We start from the raw sequence: 20,478 nt of genomic DNA, 5'->3' as shown, positions 1-20,478 counted from the left end.
CCAAAAGGTAGTGGCATACACCATATGGCAGTTGTAGGTGACTGAGATAGGCCCCAGACAGATAGCTAGGCCCCAGACAGATAGATAGGCCCCCAGATAGATAGCTAGGCCCCAGACAGATAGCTAGGCCCCAGACAGATAGCTAGGCCCCAGACAGAGCAATGTAATGACTGAGATAGACCCCAGACAGAGCAATCGGAGAAGTGTAATGACTGAGATAGGCTCCAGACAGAGCAGTGTAATGACTGAGATAGGCCCCAGACGGAGACGTGTAATGACTGAGATAGGCTCCAGACAGAGCAGTGTAATGTCTGAGATAGGCCCCAGACAGAGCAATGTAATGACTAAGATAGGCCCCAGACAGATAGCTAGGCCCCAGACAGATAGATAGGCCCCAGACAGAGCAGTGAACTGACTGAGATAGGCCCCAGACAGAGCAGTGTAATGACTGCGATAGGCCCCAGACAGAGCAGTGTAATGACTGAGATAGGCCCCAGACGGAGAAGTGTAATGACTGAGATAGGCTCCAGACAGAGCAGTGTAATGACTGAGATAGGCCCCAGACAGAGCAATGTAATGACTGAGATAGACCCCAGACAGAGCAGTGTAATGACTGAGATAGGCCCCAGACAGAGCAGTGTAATGACTGAGATAGGCCCCAGACAGAGCAGTGTAATGACTGAGATAGGCCCCAGACAGAGCAGTGTAATGACTGAGATAGGCCCCAGACAGAGCAGTGTAATGACTGAGATAGGCCCCAGACAGAGCAGTGTAATGACTGAGATAGGCCCCAGACAGAGCAGTGTAATGACTGAGATAGGCCCCAGACAGAGCAGTGTAATGACTGAGATAGGCCCCAGACAGAGCAGTGTAATGACTGAGATAGGCCCCAGACAGAGCAGTGTAATGACTGAGATAGGCCCCAGACAGAGCAGTGTAATGACTGAGATAGGCCCCAGACAGAGCAGTGTAATGACTGAGATAGGCCCCAGACAGAGCAGTGTAATGACTGAGATAGGCCCCAGACAGAGCAGTGTAATGACTGAGATAGGCCCCAGACAGAGCAGTGTAATGACTGAGATAGGCCCCAGACAGAGCAGTGTAATGACTGAGATAGGCCCCAGACAGAGCAGTGTAATGACTGAGATAGGCCCCAGACAGAGCAGTGTAATGACTGAGATAGGCCCCAGACAGAGCAGTGTAATGACTGAGATAGGCCCCAGACAGAGCAGTGTAATGACTGAGATAGGCCCCAGACAGAGCAGTGTAATGACTGAGATAGGCCCCAGACAGAGCAGTGTAATGACTGAGATAGGCCCCAGACAGAGCAGTGTAATGACTGAGATAGGCCCCAGACAGAGCAGTGTAATGACTGAGATAGGCCCCAGACAGAGCAGTGTAATGACTGAGATAGGCCCCAGACAGAGCAGTGTAATGACTGAGATAGGCCCCAGACAGAGCAGTGTAATGACTGAGATAGGCCCCAGACAGAGCAGTGTAATGACTGAGATAGGCCCCAGACAGAGCAGTGTAATGACTGAGATAGGCCCCAGACAGAGCAGTGTAATGACTGAGATAGGCCCCAGACAGAGCAGTGTAATGACTGAGATAGGCCCCAGACAGAGCAGTGTAATGACTGAGATAGGCCCCAGACAGAGCAGTGTAATGACTGAGATAGGCCCCAGACAGAGCAGTGTAATGACTGAGATAGGCCCCAGACAGAGCAGTGTAATGACTGAGATAGGCCCCAGACAGAGCAGTGTAATGACTGAGATAGGCCCCAGACAGAGCAGTGTAATGACTGAGATAGGCCCCAGACAGAGCAGTGTAATGACTGAGATAGGCCCCAGACAGAGCAGTGTAATGACTGAGATAGGCCCCAGACAGAGCAGTGTAATGACTGAGATAGGCCCCAGACAGAGCAGTGTAATGACTGAGATAGGCCCCAGACAGAGCAGTGTAATGACTGAGATAGGCCCCAGACAGAGCAGTGTAATGACTGAGATAGGCCCCAGACAGAGCAGTGTAATGACTGAGATAGGCCCCAGACAGAGCAGTGTAATGACTGAGATAGGCCCCAGACAGAGCAGTGTAATGACTGAGATAGGCCCCAGACAGAGCAGTGTAATGACTGAGATAGGCCCCAGACAGAGCAGTGTAATGACTGAGATAGGCCCCAGACAGAGCAGTGTAATGACTGAGATAGGCCCCAGACAGAGCAGTGTAATGACTGAGATAGGCCCCAGACAGAGCAGTGTAATGACTGAGATAGGCCCCAGACAGAGCAGTGTAATGACTGAGATAGGCCCCAGACAGAGCAGTGTAATGACTGAGATAGGCCCCAGACAGAGCAGTGTAATGACTGAGATAGGCCCCAGACAGAGCAGTGTAATGACTGAGATAGGCCCCAGACAGAGCAGTGTAATGACTGAGATAGGCCCCAGACAGAGCAGTGTAATGACTGAGATAGGCCCCAGACAGAGCAGTGTAATGACTGAGATAGGCCCCAGACAGAGCAGTGTAATGACTGAGATAGGCCCCAGACAGAGCAGTGTAATGACTGAGATAGACCCCCAGACAGATAGCTAGGCCCCAGACAGAGCAGTGTAATGACTGAGATAGGCCCCATAGGCCCCCAGACAGAGCAGTGTAATGACTGAGATAGACCCCAGACAGAGCAATGCAATGACTGAGATAGACCCCAGACAGAGCAATGCAATGACTGAGATAGACCCCAGACAGAGCAATGCAATGACTGAGATAGACCCCAGACAGAGCAATGCAATGACTGAGATAGACCCCAGACAGAGCAATGTAATGACTGAGATAGTGGACAAAGATGTAATTCTATCCAGATGGGGCACTACAAGGATCATTCTTAGCCTTTAAACTAGCTTCACTAGACTCTTAAGGATGTACACGTAAATGAGGTTTTATTACCAGAGGATTGTTACAACCTGGATCAGGACAGTAAGCAAATGTCATGTAGGCAACACTTTACCATAGCTTGGCTGTAAATGGGAACCAAATTAATCTGTAGACTCCAAAATTTGTTCACAGTTTAAACTACAATTGCGTCCGGAAAGCCAGTGTTCTTGATAATTTGAGTCTCCACAAATGTGGTTCAAGCGTACTACAAATATACAAACACATGTGTCCGGTTTATAGTAGAAATCTATAATTAGTGTTTGGTCAACAATATTTTAAATCTCTCGAAATCATATAAATTTACATCAAAACATTATTATCATATTCGCTTCCACAACCGTCATCATCACATTTCTTGTAAATTTGTATAATTCAATATTTTTTCATACAACTGTAGTGTCAAAAATTCTATTTCTTTTAATAACGCATTGCCACATTTTTTTTAATAACAAAACAAGAAAGAATATAAGGCAACCATTCGATATATAACCAAAATTTAAAAAACTTTGTCTTGATAATATTGACGAGATATATTTGACATAAATACATATCCAACGCATCACGACAACATCCACTGTCATAAACAGATTGCTGGTGATGACTTTCCCATTGACGTAGTAGTTTTTGAGGTTATGAATGATATTAACAGTTTCATCTGATTATACTGCAATCAGCCATATCAGCGAAAAACAAACGATTAGAAAACAGATCTATTGATATAAAAATATTTCCCTTAATTCCCAGATTTTTGATGATTTCTCTCCAAACAAACTACAAACAAACAACATTTGTATACCTAGGAGGAAACAAAAATAACACTCTTTGTCTCTACTTTTTGAAGAAATGCCTCCCTCTCTCCCATTGTTGAAAATAAATTGACAACTTTATTCTATAATTGAGCCAAAAAAAAAATGCTATGAAAATGGTTCACTCCAAATCTTTCACTAAGAGACTGATCAAATTGGGAATATCTATTCTGACATCCTGAAGGCTGAAGTTACATAAATCTTATTTGAAAAACACACCTAAACACACATGCCATTAACAAGAATAGCATACAAAATTTTAACAAGCTGTTTTTGTAGTTAAAATTAAAGTATTTATTATTTTCATAAACAATTAGAATTACTAGAGTAAAACAAGGAATTATCAAATTCTGTTGAATATTTCATTCACAACCTCAAAACCTTACAAGTGGGGTATATTGTTGTTTCAATGTTAATCAATGTAAGATAAAATCCGTGATAAATACCAGTACATTATCAAAATTAAACAGTAGTAGAGCAATGGAGGCGGTTATCGACAGTCTAAGCTTCAAACTTGTTTTTCAAGTTTACCGTTTTGCGTAAGTTATTTTATGATGGCATTTCGAAGATGTCGGGAAACGTACTCTATTTCATCATCTGCAATAAGCGTACATGTGACGAATCGCGGGAAATCATTGTTTTGGTGGCATTAATGACAGGGGTAGTTATCGACAGGTGGAGGTAGCTATCGACAGCTAAATTAAAATGTTAATTATTTCTATTATTAATCTCTCATAATACATTCATTTGTTCTGACGTGTGTCCAATTGCTTAAAAAAGGTATAAACATGGCAAGTGATATGTTAAGTCATAAATGTAAACAAACACGCTCCCTTTTCTGCACGCATGCGCAAACAGTCACCGTCACAGCATTTTGATTATACACATTTTCTGGTTCCCTTTCAATATGGTGTCCCACCCAAATTTCATATTCTTTTGATCTCCAGTGATGCATTCCAACAGCCCAAAAATTTTGAATTATGATGCATTTATCCTACAGTGATAGAGATCAGAAATTTAATTCAAGAAAACATAATTGAATCTTCTTGAAATAATCATTGTGGAAATGTTTTTAGGTTCTTAATGTTCACAAGATAATTAGTTATATACCTCCTGCCTAACAAAACAATTTTCATCAACATTTGATCTATGTAATTGATCACTTTTCAATATATATTATATTCTGTCTATATATGACTGCAGTGTCTTCAAATATTATTATTTTTCATAATTTGTAATTGCAGTTTATATTGAGCATATTTACAAGACTTATCTACATGGATTTTATTGAGAAATTTGGATTTTTTAGTATTTTAGATATATAGTTATGCTTGTAAAGTTATGTCTGTTTACTGGATAGACTTTAGCATACTATTGTTGTCGGGCACATGTTCTCACCTGTCACAATTCACGATATATATATATTGAAATCATACAGGCAACTTTGAATTACAAGTCATTCATAAAAATATGCTTTAAATGGATAAAACAAAAATTAATTGGTGTTTTTTTTACATACTGTCGATAACTACCTCCGATCCTCAAATTGCGGCAGTTATCGACAACCCTATTTCCGACCTTAACAATACCCCGGATGTAGATAATACGCTGACAAACGTTGCAGACGCTTCATGGGTGAAGTTGGATTACACCATTATGTGACAAATATTTCAGAAAAAAAAAATCGGGGCTCGTAAGGGAGGTTTAAAAACAGGATTGATTCTTCTTTTTGGAAAAAAAAGTTCAGAAAATTTGTTTAACCGGTGTTGTCTGAATGGAACGGTTCCGAGGGATTCCGAAAAAGGTAAGTGTACCTATCAAAAACACTGAGTGTCTGAAAAACGGTTGGTAATCGATCCAAAACGAGATGAATAGAACCGGGGGTCGATAATACCCCCCTGTCGATAACACCCTCCGTTGCTCTACTTTCAACATCTGTGTTACAAAGATAAGTATACAATTTTAATACAGGTACATTGAACCAAGAAAACAAATTCTAGGGATATTTTTTACAATTTCAGTTGAATTGGAAGACAAGATTTATACATTTTATATCATTTCCCACAATACATGCTGGTTTTATTACACCAGCTTTGGAAAAATACATCAACTCCAATCATTTAACTCCATTGTCATAAACCATACACCATGTGAAATCAAAATTTAAATAACATGATCCAATCTTTTAAATTGAATACAAGATATATGCAAGGTTTATTACCATTATAAACCTTGGTGTAGTAAGCATGTTAAGTTTGTAAGCTACCTGTATGCAGAAATGAATAAAAATGATACAACAAATACGAGTTTTGTGGAAACTTTGAGTTCTGTCAAAAATAAGTAACCAGTGGTATTACTGAGTTATAATTAGTTTTTGTCTCAATTAAATTTAAAAAAGAAAAGAAAAAACAGACAGGAAGGAAAAGATACGGGGGAGACTTGTAAAAGTATCAGAATTGTTCTACCATATCATATGAAAATTTCAATCATGATAAAAAAATAATTCTCCACAATACTATCTGTCCAGCAGATAAGGAAATCATTTCAATAATATAGATCTCACATAACTAGTAAAGATTTAAAATCAGAATGATCTTAATCAAAACATGTGTCTCTATCATGAAATATGCCTGAAATGTGTCCAGCATGAATCAACTAAGCATGCAAATGATACCAAATGATGAGGAATAATGATAACCACCATATCCTCAGTGTACCACATATAACAAGGAGTTTTGTAAGTGTTATACTGTCCACATAGATATATACCCTCAAACATGGACATTTGTACAATAATACAGGTAAATCAATTCAATAAATGACCCTTAAAATATGTTTGTATTTTTAAATCTTAACCATCAACTCGCATTCGCATATAAACAACCAGAAACAACTCTGAAATAATTTCTTAGTACAGCTTATGTTCTTAAATACAACCAATATCATTACCTTTGGCAGGAATCTTACACTTTTGTCCTTTTAGGATCTGTATACAAGTGACCTTGCTTTAGTAAGTTATCAAGTCTAATTAACTTGAAAAAATATAAGTTCTTACTGTGTTATCGGCTATCTTAACCCAGCTTAAACAACACAGACCATACAGGCAAATGTATAGAATGAATTTTGTTAATGACAAGTTGCTGTGTTAGTGTTAGATAAATGATCTGACAATAAATGCCTTGTGATATAATATTACGATGTGAAATAATCAATCCTAGGAGTACACCTATTGATGATAGGTACAATGACTGTACCTGTACAGGTAGGAACAAGGGAGACAAATCAACAATTAGGAACAAAATGACAATCAAATGCATGAAATGTAAAATGTATAAAATATAACGTTATATAAAAAAGCACTAACAATATGGCAATTGTCAGAGAATTGATGAAATGGTGTGGGGACAATAAAACTGCTGTAGTTTTACTGTGGAAAGCTGTTGATTTCCATGTATTACATTATACATTAGTTTGTCTTCACGTTTCTACACACCTGTGCACATATATACAGAATTCTTCTGTACAAATTCTCAAACTAAACAACCAAATTTAGAACATCTGAATGGCGGACACACTTCACAAAGATTGTGTGGTAGAGATGAGCATTTCTAGGACAATTGATGATCAAGATAGATGTTATTCCCGAATTTGTGACGACAAAAGAGACATCCCGCCAGAGAGATAGAGGAGGCATCTGCTTTAGGTGATAATGGTAGCATGATTTATCTGTCTTGAAAAAAACACACAAAAAATGCCTGTTATGTTTTCAAAATTAATCCAACAGTAGTCGTCTGTATTTTCTGAAGATTTTCCAATAGTTATCACATCGGACCACAAATCTGCAAAACAAAACATGTTCTGTGATGAAAATAAGTGATTGCTTAATTCCTTGGTAAGAATTATATTCCTTTTGTAATTCCTTGGCAAACAATGGTGTTGAGTTGGGGTACAGATGTTGAGTCCTGTTACCATGTAGTCTCCTGTCCTACAGAATCTGTGACCGTGCTCACATTGACCCTTCCCCTCTGCATATTTTATCACTGTTGGGGGTCGGGTTCCCATCCCCTGAGAACTTGCAAGCTTTTGGTAAGCTGAAACTTTGGCATATCAATGATGATCACAAATGTTTGAAAAGCAAATGGCTTCTACATTAAATGTCCTCATTTTCACTGTAACTGGGCGATTCACATATATTAGTGTTCACCATAAGTGGGTGTGTCACATCGTGTCTTTAACTGGGCGTGTCACATAGTGTTCACAGTTAAAGTAGGTGTGTCACACATTTGAGGTTGGCACATCATCAAGGTCACTCTGCAACATGTTCTGTAGACAAAATAGATAACAAACTCTGTATAACTCATCTATATTAAAAAAGAACTGAACTTTTTAAAGACATTGAAAACATACAATATTTGCCAAAATTAGCCTCCAGAGAAATCTCTGCTTTAGAGTGTTAAATGATGTAAATGATTGACTGAACCTGGTCAGGTCTGGGAGAGGGTCTTTAATTTAAATTCCTCCTAAAAAATTGGGAGGGGGTATTAGTTATGCCAATATGGCAGTAATATTTCTGTAAGACCAATAAAGCCATCAATGAAATATTGGAGCTAAACTTTTAAGCTAACAATATTTAGTCACTTTTTAGCCAAAACATTCATAGGAAACTAGGATAAAACTGACTTAATAACAAACTTTTTTTTCTCTGATAAATTGATACATGTTTGCCTCGAAGATTTCAGATTCTTGGTACCGTGTGGAATACCTTATTTCCTAGCCAGTTCTCCACAACTCATACTTACTGTTAATGAATTAATCTCTTTTGAGAAAGCACCAATTTCTTTTGCTGCCTTTTCTGCTTTCTGAAAACAAAAAGTGAATTTATATACCACAAGAGAAAATACTAAGACCAAGGATTTATCCTTTAGTGAATTTATATACCACAAGAGAAAATACCAAGACCAAGGATTTATCCTTTAGTGAATTTATATACCACAAGAGAAAATACCAAGACCAAGGATTTATCCTTTAGTGAATGTATATACCATAAGAGAAAATACCAAGACCAAGGATTTATCCTTTAGTGAATGTATATACCACAAGAGAAAATACCAAGACCAATGATTTATCCTTTAGTGATTGTATATACCACAAGAGAAAATACCAAGACCAAGGATTTATCCTTTAGTGAATTTATATACCAAAAGAGAAAATACCAAGACCAAAGATTTATCCTTTAGTGAATGTATATACCATAAGAGAAAATACCAAGACCAAGGTTTTATCCTTTAGTGATTGTATATACCTCAAGAGAAAATACCAAGCCCAAGGATTTATCCTCTAGTGAATGTATATACCACAAAAGAAAATACCAAGACCAAGGTTTTATCCTTTAGTGAATGTATATACCACAAGAGAAAATACCAAGACCAAGGTTTTATCCTTTAGTGAATTTATATACCACAAGAGAAAATACAAAGACCAAGGATTTATCCTTTTGTAACTTCAGTCAAATATTTTTTTTAAGAATTTCTGCATTTCATGTTTACCTAAGTTTCTTCAGCTGATTTAGGCATGAACATGTTTTTCTAAGCAGTTTGCCTTATGAATAAAGATATGGAATACTGTATACTTCTCAAATCTCAAAAGTAGTTGGTTTTGAACAACCCAATTCATGAATATTTGATTATTTAAGAAATAATCAAGAAGCGGCCTTCGTTAATTATTTTTACCAACATTTTCGAATTCCGAGTTATATATTCCACCATAATGCACGCACATAAGTTGATTATTTTTATTCTACCACATCAAATGTAACTAATTGTAAAGTTTTGCTATCTTATAAGGCGACATGACCTAGATATTTCGATATGCAAATAAGACGCTATTCTTTTGCGCGTGCAAGATTTATCATGTGATCGTGTTGCTTCGTTTTAACTTGATCAATGTCACGCCAACATTTCTCAGTGCGTAGGGTTGGGATTCCCGGATTGCGTTTACTTCTAAAACCATCATCATCGTACCGATATCAAGCGGATTTTCTTGGAAGTGCCAGTGATACAACATCATACGATAGGCCTGACATGAGTTGGCATATTTAGTTGGTAGCCATGACGTGATGGAAAGTCGCTGACCGGCTGATCATGATGCGACCTTCACCTTCACCGACTTCACCGGACAGCTGTGTTTTGCAACCACTGTTCAGACCGATGCTACTTTTTGCAACATTATTCTTCACACACGGTATGTACACTGTAGGCGAACGCTCGACATCACTTTATTTTTTGAAAGCAGACGACGTTTTGCAGACCAGAAACAACTGAATATGTGTGACGTCAGATATGATGTTTATTTCAATCAATCAAACATTGGCCCGCTACCGACATCGTTCGTCAAAACACGAAATCAATGCTTGACAGTACATACACACACCGTGAAATGTACAGCACTACCCAGTGAAGTAAAAACAGAAGTAATTAATAATTTACCATTTTGTCTTCAGACCTGTACATTTTAAATGTCAATAATTAATAAACCATTTTCACTGCATGGACCCACATACTTTAGGTCTATAGATCCGTGTAATCTTTTGAATGGCAGGCCTGTCAAATATTTTGATCCAGCCCGACAGTTATGCTATTTTTGTTAATTCATGATAAAATACGGGGAGGGTGTTTGAACAGCATGCGTGCACACTATTTCACGTGCATTGGTTATTGGCACGCGCATGGTATATCGCTCAATAATGCACTCTTTTTAACTAATGCAAACCGTCCTTACATCACTGACGTGGTAGAATCAATGTTAATGGTGAATTTTGAATACAACATTTTGATATTTTTAACTCTAATATTTTAATGAAAACAATTTGAGCTTGGTTGTGTAAACATGCTACTGTACAGCGCTGTGTTGGACATACCTCCTTATCTCTCCTCGTCATTCCGTTTGAGAAGCCGTTGTCCATCGGACAGATAAAGCTGTCCACCTCTGCATCTGATTTACTCCTCTTGTGACCAAACAAACCAAACTTCCTGTTCTGTAAAACCGAAACAGTTTACATTACAGAGTAGCCTCCCTTGATTCAGAAAAATATTTATTTCTACCATTTTGATCCTTGTTATATAACTACATTAATTGAATAAAGAAAAACCTTTTGAATGAAAAGGGTATTTGAGAAACGTGAAGAAGGTGATGTGAACAAACAAGAGGCCCATGGGCCTTAACGGTCACCTGAGTCCTACAATATTTATTTTTGTTGTTGAAATATGTACCAATTTGAGTAAAAAATAGTATAATGTTAACTTAACTTTGTCAGGACCATGAGCTGATCATTCCTAGACCAATTTTAAGTGAGATCGGCCTATTAGAACTTAGTAGCAAAATAGCGGCCATGGCAGCCAAATTGTATTTCTGATTGACCCGAAAAATAACAACACTTTGTCAGGACCATGATTCGATCATTCCTACAAAGTTTCAGTTCAATCGGCCAAGTAGATCTTTACTTTAAGTTTGAAATAGTTTACCAAAATGGCAGCTGTGGTGGCCATATTGGATTTCTGATCGACCTGAAAAATAACAACACTTTGTCAGGACCATGAGTCAATCATTCCTACAAAGTTTCAGTTCAATCGGCCTAGCAGAACTTGACTTTAAGTTTGAAATATGTTTTCAAAATGGTGGCCGTGGCGGCCATATTGGATTTATGATTGACCTGAAAAATAACAACACTTTGTCAGGACCATGAGTCGATCATTCCTACAAACTTTAAGTTCAATCGGTCCAGCAGAACTTGACTTTAAGTTTGAAATAGGTTTTCAAAATGGCGGCCGTGGTGGCCATATTGGATTTCTGATCGACCCAAAAAATAACAACACTTTGTCAGGACCATGAGGCGATCATTCCTACCAACTTTCAGTTCAATCGGTCCAGCAGAACTTGACTTTAAGTTTGAAATAGGTTTTCAAAATGGTGGCTGTGGCGGCCATATTGGATTTCTGATCGACCCGAAAAATAACAACACTTTGTCAGGACCATGAGGCGATCATTCCTACCAACTTTCAGTTCAATCGGCCCAGCAGAACTTGACTTTAAGTTTGAAATGTAAAATGTTAACGGACGACGGACGACATCGGACGAAAACGGATAGCAATAGGTCACTTGAGCTAAAGCTCAGGTGACCTAAAAAGGTAATGGGAGTAAAATCAAAATGATTTAATTTCTTTAGGTTCTTGTAACTGAGTTTTACTACAGTTATCTTTAATGTTAGTCAGAATAGTTTATTGTTATGTGCAAGTTTGTGCCGACTTTATTGTGTCTTTAATCAGCATGGAAACACAATAGATAGCAATTCTACCGATGAAACATAAAAGGAAATGGATCATAATAAACTTCACATATTTTTGAAAAATAAGAAATACGGTTTTGGATTAATTTGAATCTCACCTTGACCTTGGCATTAAGCACCAGTGGTAAGTAGCCTGGGATTGATTCTGTCTCCCTCTTTTTTATCTGAACCTCGTTACCAATGAGCGCTACAAAGTGTGTGTTGAGGTGGCGCCTCAGCAGTGTCTTATTGGTAGGGATGGACAATAACTGAGAAAACAACTCTGCGTTGAACCGAGGCTCCAGTACCTGGGTAAGGACACAATTATAACAATACAGTTTATCACAATTAAGGATAATGTATCAAACACCCATTCAAACTCCTAACCTTCAAAATCATTTATATGCATCGGAGTATTTTGAACATTTTTCTAAGTCTTTACATGTTTAAGTCAAGATTTTACCAGTTCATACAATGTATGCAGGACATGATAGGGAAAAATTGACTTCACAATAAGATCCAAGCTTTAGATATTTTCAAACAAACATGCTGAAAGTCTCGCTGTTTCCAATTTTACATCCAGTGAACCCATCCTCTATGACATGTAAACACTGGTCCAGGTGAACCCGTCCTCTATGACATGTAAATACTGGTCCAGGTGAACCCGTCCTCTATGACATGTAAATACTGGTCCAGGTGAACCCGTCCTCTATGACATGTAAATACTGGTCCAGGTGAACCCATCCTCTATGACATGTAAATATGGTAATTGATTGAGACTGGTTTCACCAGTTTTAGGAGTTACTTACCATGAGGGCTCCATGTACCCCACTCCCCCGCATATTAGGGGCATACTCGGACAGATCTATTGTACGTAACCATTCCATCACTCGGTGATTTGTCCACAACACCACTCCACCGGGGATGTTCTGTAACTGTCCCTGTCATGAAAAATAAAAAAAAGGTTCACTCTACTACAAATCACGGACTTATTAACATTGACTTTTTCAGTCAAATTTGAATTGGTTAAAATCTGTCTTGATCCATACAGCTGCAGATATAACACTGCCTTGTGGGTCAAGGGTGGCTGTCTCAGACACCATGGAGTTGTAAGGATGAATGTAACATTGTTAAAAGCCTGCATCATCAGGATGGCTGCCTTAGACACTTTGGTTTTCATGTAAATGTATATGATTATTGTAGACCTACCTCGTCTGGTGAGGGTCGTCGCCTCAGACACTGGGGGTTGTAGTTATTGGACCGAAGCACCTGAATGCCCCTCTTGATGCTGACATGGTGGAGTTCACTGGTCACCTTCAGAGCCAGTAGGTCATCCTGGAACATAATCGTGGAAAATCACAAACTATTTCAAACAATTGTATTTGTTTTCACATTTCTTTCCACTAGGTGATAATTTGAAAACACAGAACATTTAGGTTTACTTACTACACATCATGGTTCTGATTTACAGAAAACTATACAGTAAAGAAACCGCTAAAACTTACAACTGTGAGGAAATGCAGCATGCGTCCGTCCACCCTGGCATCATAGAACACATCCTTGTATTGAGGGAGACCAATGTCGTCCAGCCAACCTAACAACACAAAAGTCATATACAGAGTTCAAATACAGATCAGATACACACAAGTTGATATGTACAAAGGATCCTTTTCTCTGCTTACTAATTCTCAAAATGAGCATCTCTCTACCATAATGTATTACTTAACCAGGATGAAAAATGAGCAGGGAAAAGAACATTTTGCTGAATTTTATATTCGATATTAATGGGAAATGCTGATTTGATTGAAAGATTGTATAGAATATTTATGTATCAGGTAGAAGGTGTCAAAATGTGTTGTGAAAACGCATGACGGTGAAGTTACTTATCTAATCTAATTTATTAATATGTTCACCTCCATCCATTCCTGAGTTTTAGTGCAGAACTGACCACCCCTCCCCTATAGGATGACTTACGTTAGCCCCAGTTATGATCCAGGATGCTGAGCTAGCCCCTATAACTGACCACCCCTCCCCTATAGGATGACACGTTAGCCCCTAGAACTGGCCCACCCTTCCCCTATAGGATGACACGTGTGACCCAGTTATGGTCCAGGATGCTGAGCTAGCCCCTAGAACTGGCCCACCCTTCCCCTATAGGATGACTAACGTGTGACCCAGTTATGGTCCAGGATGCTGAGCTAGCCCCTAGAACTGACCACCCCTCCCCTATAGGATGACATGTTAGCCCCTAGAACTTACCACCCCTCACCTATAGGATGACTAACGAGTGACACAGTTATGGTCCAGGATGCTGAGCTAGCCCCTAGAACTGACCACCCCTCCCCTATAGGATGACTTACGAGTGACCCAGTTATGGTCCAGGATGCTGAGCTAGCCACTAGAACTGACCACCCCTCCCCTATAGGATGACCCGTGTGACCCAGTTATGGTCCCGGATGCTGAGCTAGCCCCTATAACTGACCACCCCTCCCCTATAGGATGACTTATGTGTGACCCAGTTATGTTCCAGGATGCTGAGCTAGCCCCTAGAACTGACCCCCCCGCCCCTATAGGATGACACGTGTGACCCAGTTATGGTCCAGGATGCTGGGCTAGCCCCTAGAACTGACCACCCCTCCCCTATTGGATGACTTACGTGTGCCCCAGTATGGTCCAGGATGCTGAGCTAGCCCCTAGAACTGACCAACCCTCCCCTATTGGATGACTTACGTGTGACTCAGTTATGATCCTGAACTGACCACCCCTCCCCTATAGGATGACTTACGTGTGACCCAGTTATGGTCCAGGATGCTGAGCTAGCCGCTAGAACAGACCACCCCTTCCCTATAGGATGACTTACGTGTGACCCAGTATGGTCCAGGATACTGAGCTAGCCCCTAGAACTGACCACCCCTCCCCTATAGGATGACTTACATGTGACCCAGTATGGTCCAGAACTGACCACCCCTCCCCTATAGGATGACTTACGTGTGACTCAGTATGGTCCAGGATACTGAGCTAGCCCCTAGAACTGACCACCCCTCCCCTATAGGATGACACAGTTGCCCCTAGAACTGACCACCCCTCCCCTATAGGATGACACGTTAGCCCCTAGAACTGACCACCCCTCTGCTATAGGATGACTTATGTGGGACCCAGTATGGTCCAGGATACCTGACCACCCCTCCCCTATAGAATGACTTACGTCTGACCCAGTTAGAGACCAGGCAGTGAGCTAGCCCATAGAACTGACCTCCCCTCCCCTATAGGATGACACGTTAGCCCCTAGAACTGACCACCCGTCCCCTATAGGATGACTTAAGTGTGACACAGTTATGGTCCAGGATGCTGCGCTAGCCGCTAGAACAGACCACCCCTTCTCTATAGGATGACTTACGTGTGACGCAGTTATGGTCCAGGATGCTGAGCTAGCCGCTAGAACAGACCACCCCTTCTCTATAGGATGACTTACGTGTGACCAAGGTATGGTCCAGGATGCTGAGCTAGCCGCTAGAACAGACCACCCCTTCTCTATAGGATGACTTACGTGTGACGCAGTTATGGTCCAGGATGCTGAGCTAGCCGCTAGAACAGACCACCCCTTCCCTATAGGATGACACAGCCCCTAGAACTGACCACCCGTCCCCTATAGGATGACTTAAGTGTGACACAGTTATGGTCCAGGATGCTGAGCTAGCCGCTAGAACAGACCACCCCTTCCCTATAGGATGACATGTTTGCCCCTAGAATTTACCACCCATTCCCTATAGGATGACTTACGTGTGACGCAGTTATGGTCCAGGATGCTGCGCTAGCCGCTAGAACAGACCACCCCTTCCCTATAGGATGACACAGCCCCTAGAACTGACCACCCCTCAGCTATAGGATGACTTATGTGTGCCCCAGTATGGTCCAGGATACTCAGCTAGCCCCTAGAACTGACCACCCCTTCCCTATAGGATGACACGTTTGCCCATCGAACTGACCACCCCTTCCCTATAGAATGACTTACGTCTGACCCAGTTATATACCAGGCAGTGAGCTAGCCCATAGAACTAACCACCCCTCCCCTATAGGATGACACGCTTGCCCCTAGAACTGACCACCCATCCCCTATAGGATGACACGTTTGCCCATCGAACTGACCACCCCTTCCCTATAGGATGACGCGTTTGCCCCTAGAACTGACCAACCCTCCCCTATAGAACGACCTGGGTCTGACCCAGTTATAGACCAGGCAGTGAGCTAGCCCATAGAACTGACCTCCCCTCCCCTATAGGATGACACAGTTGCCCCCCGAACTGACCACCCCTCCCCTAGAGGATGACTTACGTGTGACTCAGTATGGTCCAGGATACGGAGCTAGCCCCTAGAACTGACTACCCCTCCCCTATAGGATGACATACCTGTAACCCAGTTATGGTCCAGGATGCTGAGCTGGTCTTTCGAGTTGGCTGCGATAGCTTGCAGTGCTAGCTGTAACTTTTTTCTGTGTAAACAGTTTTTCACTCCCATATCCTGTAAACAAAGTCAAATGTTCTGAGTTTTTGAACCCTCATTTTGGTGAATAATTCATAATTATTTAAGTGGTATATTTTCTGGGTGGTGATACAGTGATCAGTCCACAAAATGCTTGTTTAAAAACCAGGACATTTACATAGTACGACATTTTCTACTTCTGGGATGCATTTCAACATTTGATATTTTATTTATTTTAAGTACCAATGTGTGCTAGGCCACTAATTTGTACAGCTGAAGCTATTGGGGAATATATACCTTTTCCAGTTCATGAGCAGAAGCTTTCTGGAGCTGCTCCCCGTTCTTCACCCAGCGTCGACATTCTACCAGATACATGTTGAGACCAATGTCATTCATCCACGCAGTCACTCGTTCACCATCCCATCGTGAGAACGGAAGGTCACTGTGGGGGGAACAAGTGATATTAATAACACCTATACATAATTTTATCAACCATAAATTGTCTATTTCAAAAACCTCAATACATTATGGGGGAAATGTCATCTGACAATACACAGGCACTATGGATGGACAGAACTGTTCAGCAAAAAACATTAAGGAGCTACAAGTACTCTAGCTACCTACGATGTCTTCGGTGAAACAGCCTTGGATTATGTCAACTACTCACTCGTTATATTTGAGTTCCTTTGACCATCCGATTCGCCCTGAAGCTGTCGCCCGTACCCCGCCTCTTCTGAACTGTTCCACTCTCTCTCTTTCATGGAAATCTTGTGAACCACTTCGCTTTAGTCTGTAAAATTATCAAAGAAAACTAGATAGTTTGGTTTTACACAGCCCAGCGTGTCACTTACTTTTCCTTTACTTTGTAACAGATTAGAAACCAATATATTGCCCTTGCTCTTTGTATCAAAGTTTTAATGACAACTTATTGTATAGCTGATCATATGTATACAGCGTTACACTTCAATGTCTTCAATGGTTCAACAATGATAAAACAAACATAAGATCAAGGAAAGTCATCATGCAAACACCCTTGCACCAGCAAGGGACTACACAAACACACAATACATGTAGTTATATGTACTTTAAAAGACTAATAATGACACATTAACCAACCCCAGCAGCTCACTCATAAACCTTTCACTTCAAATCAACTACTTCACACTTACTTGCCAAAGAAGCGTTTGAGGCCCTTCTTTTTCTTCACCTCCGAGGGTACGTCTGATGCCATGCCCACGTGTTGGAGTCCGTCTTCGTCGTCAGTCACGACCTCTGTATGGGCTGAAAGTGTGTATAACAGGAAACCCACATCAACAAATTGTAGGAAGTCAAAGTGACACACTGTCCTATATATCAACACATCCTAACTACATCAGCTGTACAAGACAAGGTACAGAGCCTAAGGATCTCATGAAAGATTCTTCCTCCACATGAGTTGTATCAGGTGTATTCTGTCTTGGCTGGTAAAGACGATACTATATATACTGTTTGTCCAAAGTTTAAAACTGGGTAAAAAAACTCCTACATATTTGTATGTTTACAAGCAGAGCCCTAATGTTATCCTGTGTTTACATATACACAACCGTGTTTACAATCTGGTGAAATAACATGTTCCAATGTGGTACAAGTCTATCAACACTACATAGGTGAACACACAGACAAATCCACAAGACCAAGCCAAACAAAGGCTTCAGTTAGGTGGCACTAAAATAGGAGCAAATGGTTTGGTAATTAGGTAAATCATACCTAATTATTAGGCCAAAGTTACTTAACCAACATCTTGGTAATTTGATAACACAAATTATAATGTTCTAAATCTAAAACACAGTGTAAATATGATTCAGACAAACATTCCTGTAAAACATCCAGATCCTGGTGAGGAGGCAGACGATATGTGAACATTACTGTTGAGAAGGTCCAGTAAGGTCTCCAATACACTAAATGTTAACAGGAGATACAGCTGTGAACATTACTGTTGAGAAGGTCTAGTAAGGACTCCAATACACTAAATGTTTACAGGAGATACAGCTGTGAACATTACTGTTGAGAAGGTCTAGTAAGGACTCCAATACACTAAATGTTTACAGGAGATACAGCTGTGAACATTACTGTTGAGAAGGTCTAGTAAGGACTCCAATACACTAAATGTTTACAGGAGATACAGCTGTGAACATTACTGTTGAGAAGGTCTAGTAAGGACTCCAATACACTAAATGTTTACAGGAGATACAGCTGTGAACATTACTGTTGAGAAGGTCTAGTAAGGACTCCAATACACTAAATGTTTACAGGAGATACAGCTGTGAACATTACTGTTGAGAAGGTCTAGTAAGGTCTCCAATACACTAAATGTTTACAGGAGATACAGCTGTGAACATTACTGTTGAGAAGGTCTAGTAAGGACTCCAATACACTAAATGTTTACAGGAGATACAGCTGTGAACATTACTGTTGAGAAGGTCCAGTAAGGTCTCCAATACACTAAATGTTTACAGGAGATACAGCTGTGAACATTACTGTTGAGAAGGTCCAGTAAGGTCTCCAATACACTAAATGTTTACAGGAGATACAGCTGTGAACATTACTGTTGAGAAGGTCCAGTAAGGTCTCCAATACACTAAATGTTTACAGGAGATACAGCTGTGAACATTACTGTTGAGAAGGTCCAGTAAGGTCTCCAATACACTAAATGTTTACAGGAGATACAGCTGTGAACATTACTGTTGAGAAGGTCTAGTAAGGTCTCTACACTAAATGAAAAGTTGAGAAGGTCCGGTAAGGTCTCCAATACACTAACTATTTACGGGAGATACAGCTGTGAACATTACTGTTGAGAAGGTCTAGTAAGGTCTCCAATACACTAAATGTTTACAGGAGATACAGCTGTGAACATTACTGTTGAGAAGGTCCAGTAAGGAATCCAATACACTAAATGTTTACAGAAGATACAGCTGTGAACATTACTGTTGAGAAGGTCCAGTAAGGTCTCCAATACACTAACTGTTTACCGGAGATACAGCTGTGAACATTACTGTTGAGAAGGTCCAGTAAGGACTCCAATACACTAAATGTTTACAGAAGATACAGCTGTGAACATTACTGTTGAGAAGGTCCAGTAAGGTCTCCAATGCACTAATTGAACAGTGTTCATGTTTTGACCTTTGATATGCGTCTCATTACAAACAAGAGGCCCAAAGGGCCAGTATTGCTCACCTGTTTCTTTTGTTACATGAAAGTGACATAAAGGTAACTTCAGAACAAATTTGGTAACTAGAACACAAGACATTTTAACATCTCTTAAACAGTTCTTAATTATTTTTTTTTTGAAATTTGAAATTTGAACCCACATTGACCTTTGACTTCGGCTAGCACTTAAAGTTGACCTTATACCTCATTACTGTAATAAAGAAAAAGATTTGCACTGCTGGTCAACATAACATACCCAAGCATCATGACTCTAGTCCAAATGGTTCTTAGGCTATTGTTTTACCATATGTGACCCCTGTGACCTTGAAACTAGGTCAAGGTCATTTTAATGAGGAAAGTTTAAAGCACTCCATCCCAAATACCTACTGGCCAAATACCATGACCCTAGGTCCCCCAGTTCTTCAGAAGAAATCGATCAAAAGAACAAGAGGCCCATGGGCCTTAACGGTCACCTGAGTCCTACAGTATTTATTTTTGTTGTTGAAATATGTACCAATTTGAGTAAAAAATAGTTAAGTATAATGTTAACTTAACTTTGTCAGGACCATGAGCTGATCATTCCTAGACCGATTTTCAGTGAGATCGGCCTATTAGAACTTGTTTTTAAGTTTGAAATAGGTATTTACAAAATAGCAGACAAGCAGCCAAATTGTATCTCTGATTGACCCGAAAAATAACAACACTTTGTCAGGACCATGATTCGATCATTCCTACAAAGTTTCAGTTCAATCGGCCCAG

At 40.2% G+C, this 20,478-nt stretch overlaps 2 protein-coding genes across 6 annotated transcripts in view; both read right to left on the bottom strand.

Annotated features, from left to right (window-relative positions):
• Positions 1–75: 75 nt before the first annotated feature.
• On the bottom strand, positions 76–4,963 carry LOC110441182 (perilipin-4-like). Of its 5 annotated transcripts, none has more exons than XM_021484312.1 (3): positions 2,572–2,644; positions 373–2,537; positions 76–179 (listed from the first exon to the last, which is right to left on the bottom strand). In XM_021484312.1, the coding sequence occupies exons 1-3, from the start codon at positions 2,627–2,629 to the stop codon at positions 105–107; spliced, it is 2,298 nt and encodes a 765-aa protein (XP_021339987.1). In that variant the 5' UTR covers positions 2,630–2,644; the 3' UTR covers positions 76–104. The 5 variants fall into 5 exon arrangements, with proteins under 5 accessions (XP_021339987.1, XP_021339959.1, XP_021339982.1 ...); XM_021484284.1 differs by lacking the exon at positions 2,572–2,644 and adding an exon at positions 2,767–4,963 and having other exon boundaries at positions 100–179; positions 373–2,571; XM_021484307.1 differs by having other exon boundaries at positions 100–179; positions 354–2,537.
• Positions 4,964–5,056: 93 nt separating this feature from the next.
• LOC110441213 (liprin-beta-1-like) overlaps positions 5,057–20,478 on the bottom strand; it is a 54,272-nt gene continuing 38,850 nt past the window's right edge. Inside the window, exons 11-21 of the mRNA XM_021484321.1 lie at positions 17,703–17,814; positions 17,201–17,323; positions 16,831–16,975; positions 16,461–16,572; positions 13,560–13,648; positions 13,264–13,389; positions 12,864–12,995; positions 12,174–12,362; positions 10,651–10,767; positions 8,534–8,593; positions 5,057–8,057 (exon numbers count right to left, since the gene is read on the bottom strand). Coding sequence (XP_021339996.1) covers positions 8,010–8,057; positions 8,534–8,593; positions 10,651–10,767; positions 12,174–12,362; positions 12,864–12,995; positions 13,264–13,389; positions 13,560–13,648; positions 16,461–16,572; positions 16,831–16,975; positions 17,201–17,323; positions 17,703–17,814 — 1,253 coding nt within the window. The 3' untranslated portion in view covers positions 5,057–8,009. The remainder of the gene's footprint in view (positions 8,058–8,533; positions 8,594–10,650; positions 10,768–12,173; positions 12,363–12,863; positions 12,996–13,263; positions 13,390–13,559; positions 13,649–16,460; positions 16,573–16,830; positions 16,976–17,200; positions 17,324–17,702; positions 17,815–20,478) is intronic.

The sequence above is a fragment of the Mizuhopecten yessoensis genome, unplaced genomic scaffold (genome assembly GCF_002113885.1).
Source record: "Mizuhopecten yessoensis strain PY_sf001 unplaced genomic scaffold, ASM211388v2 scaffold1787, whole genome shotgun sequence".
NCBI classification, from domain to species: Eukaryota; Metazoa; Mollusca; class Bivalvia; order Pectinida; family Pectinidae; genus Mizuhopecten; species Mizuhopecten yessoensis.
The sequence above is the reverse complement of the archived record's forward strand: the minus strand, read 5'-3'. Positions and strand labels throughout refer to the sequence as shown.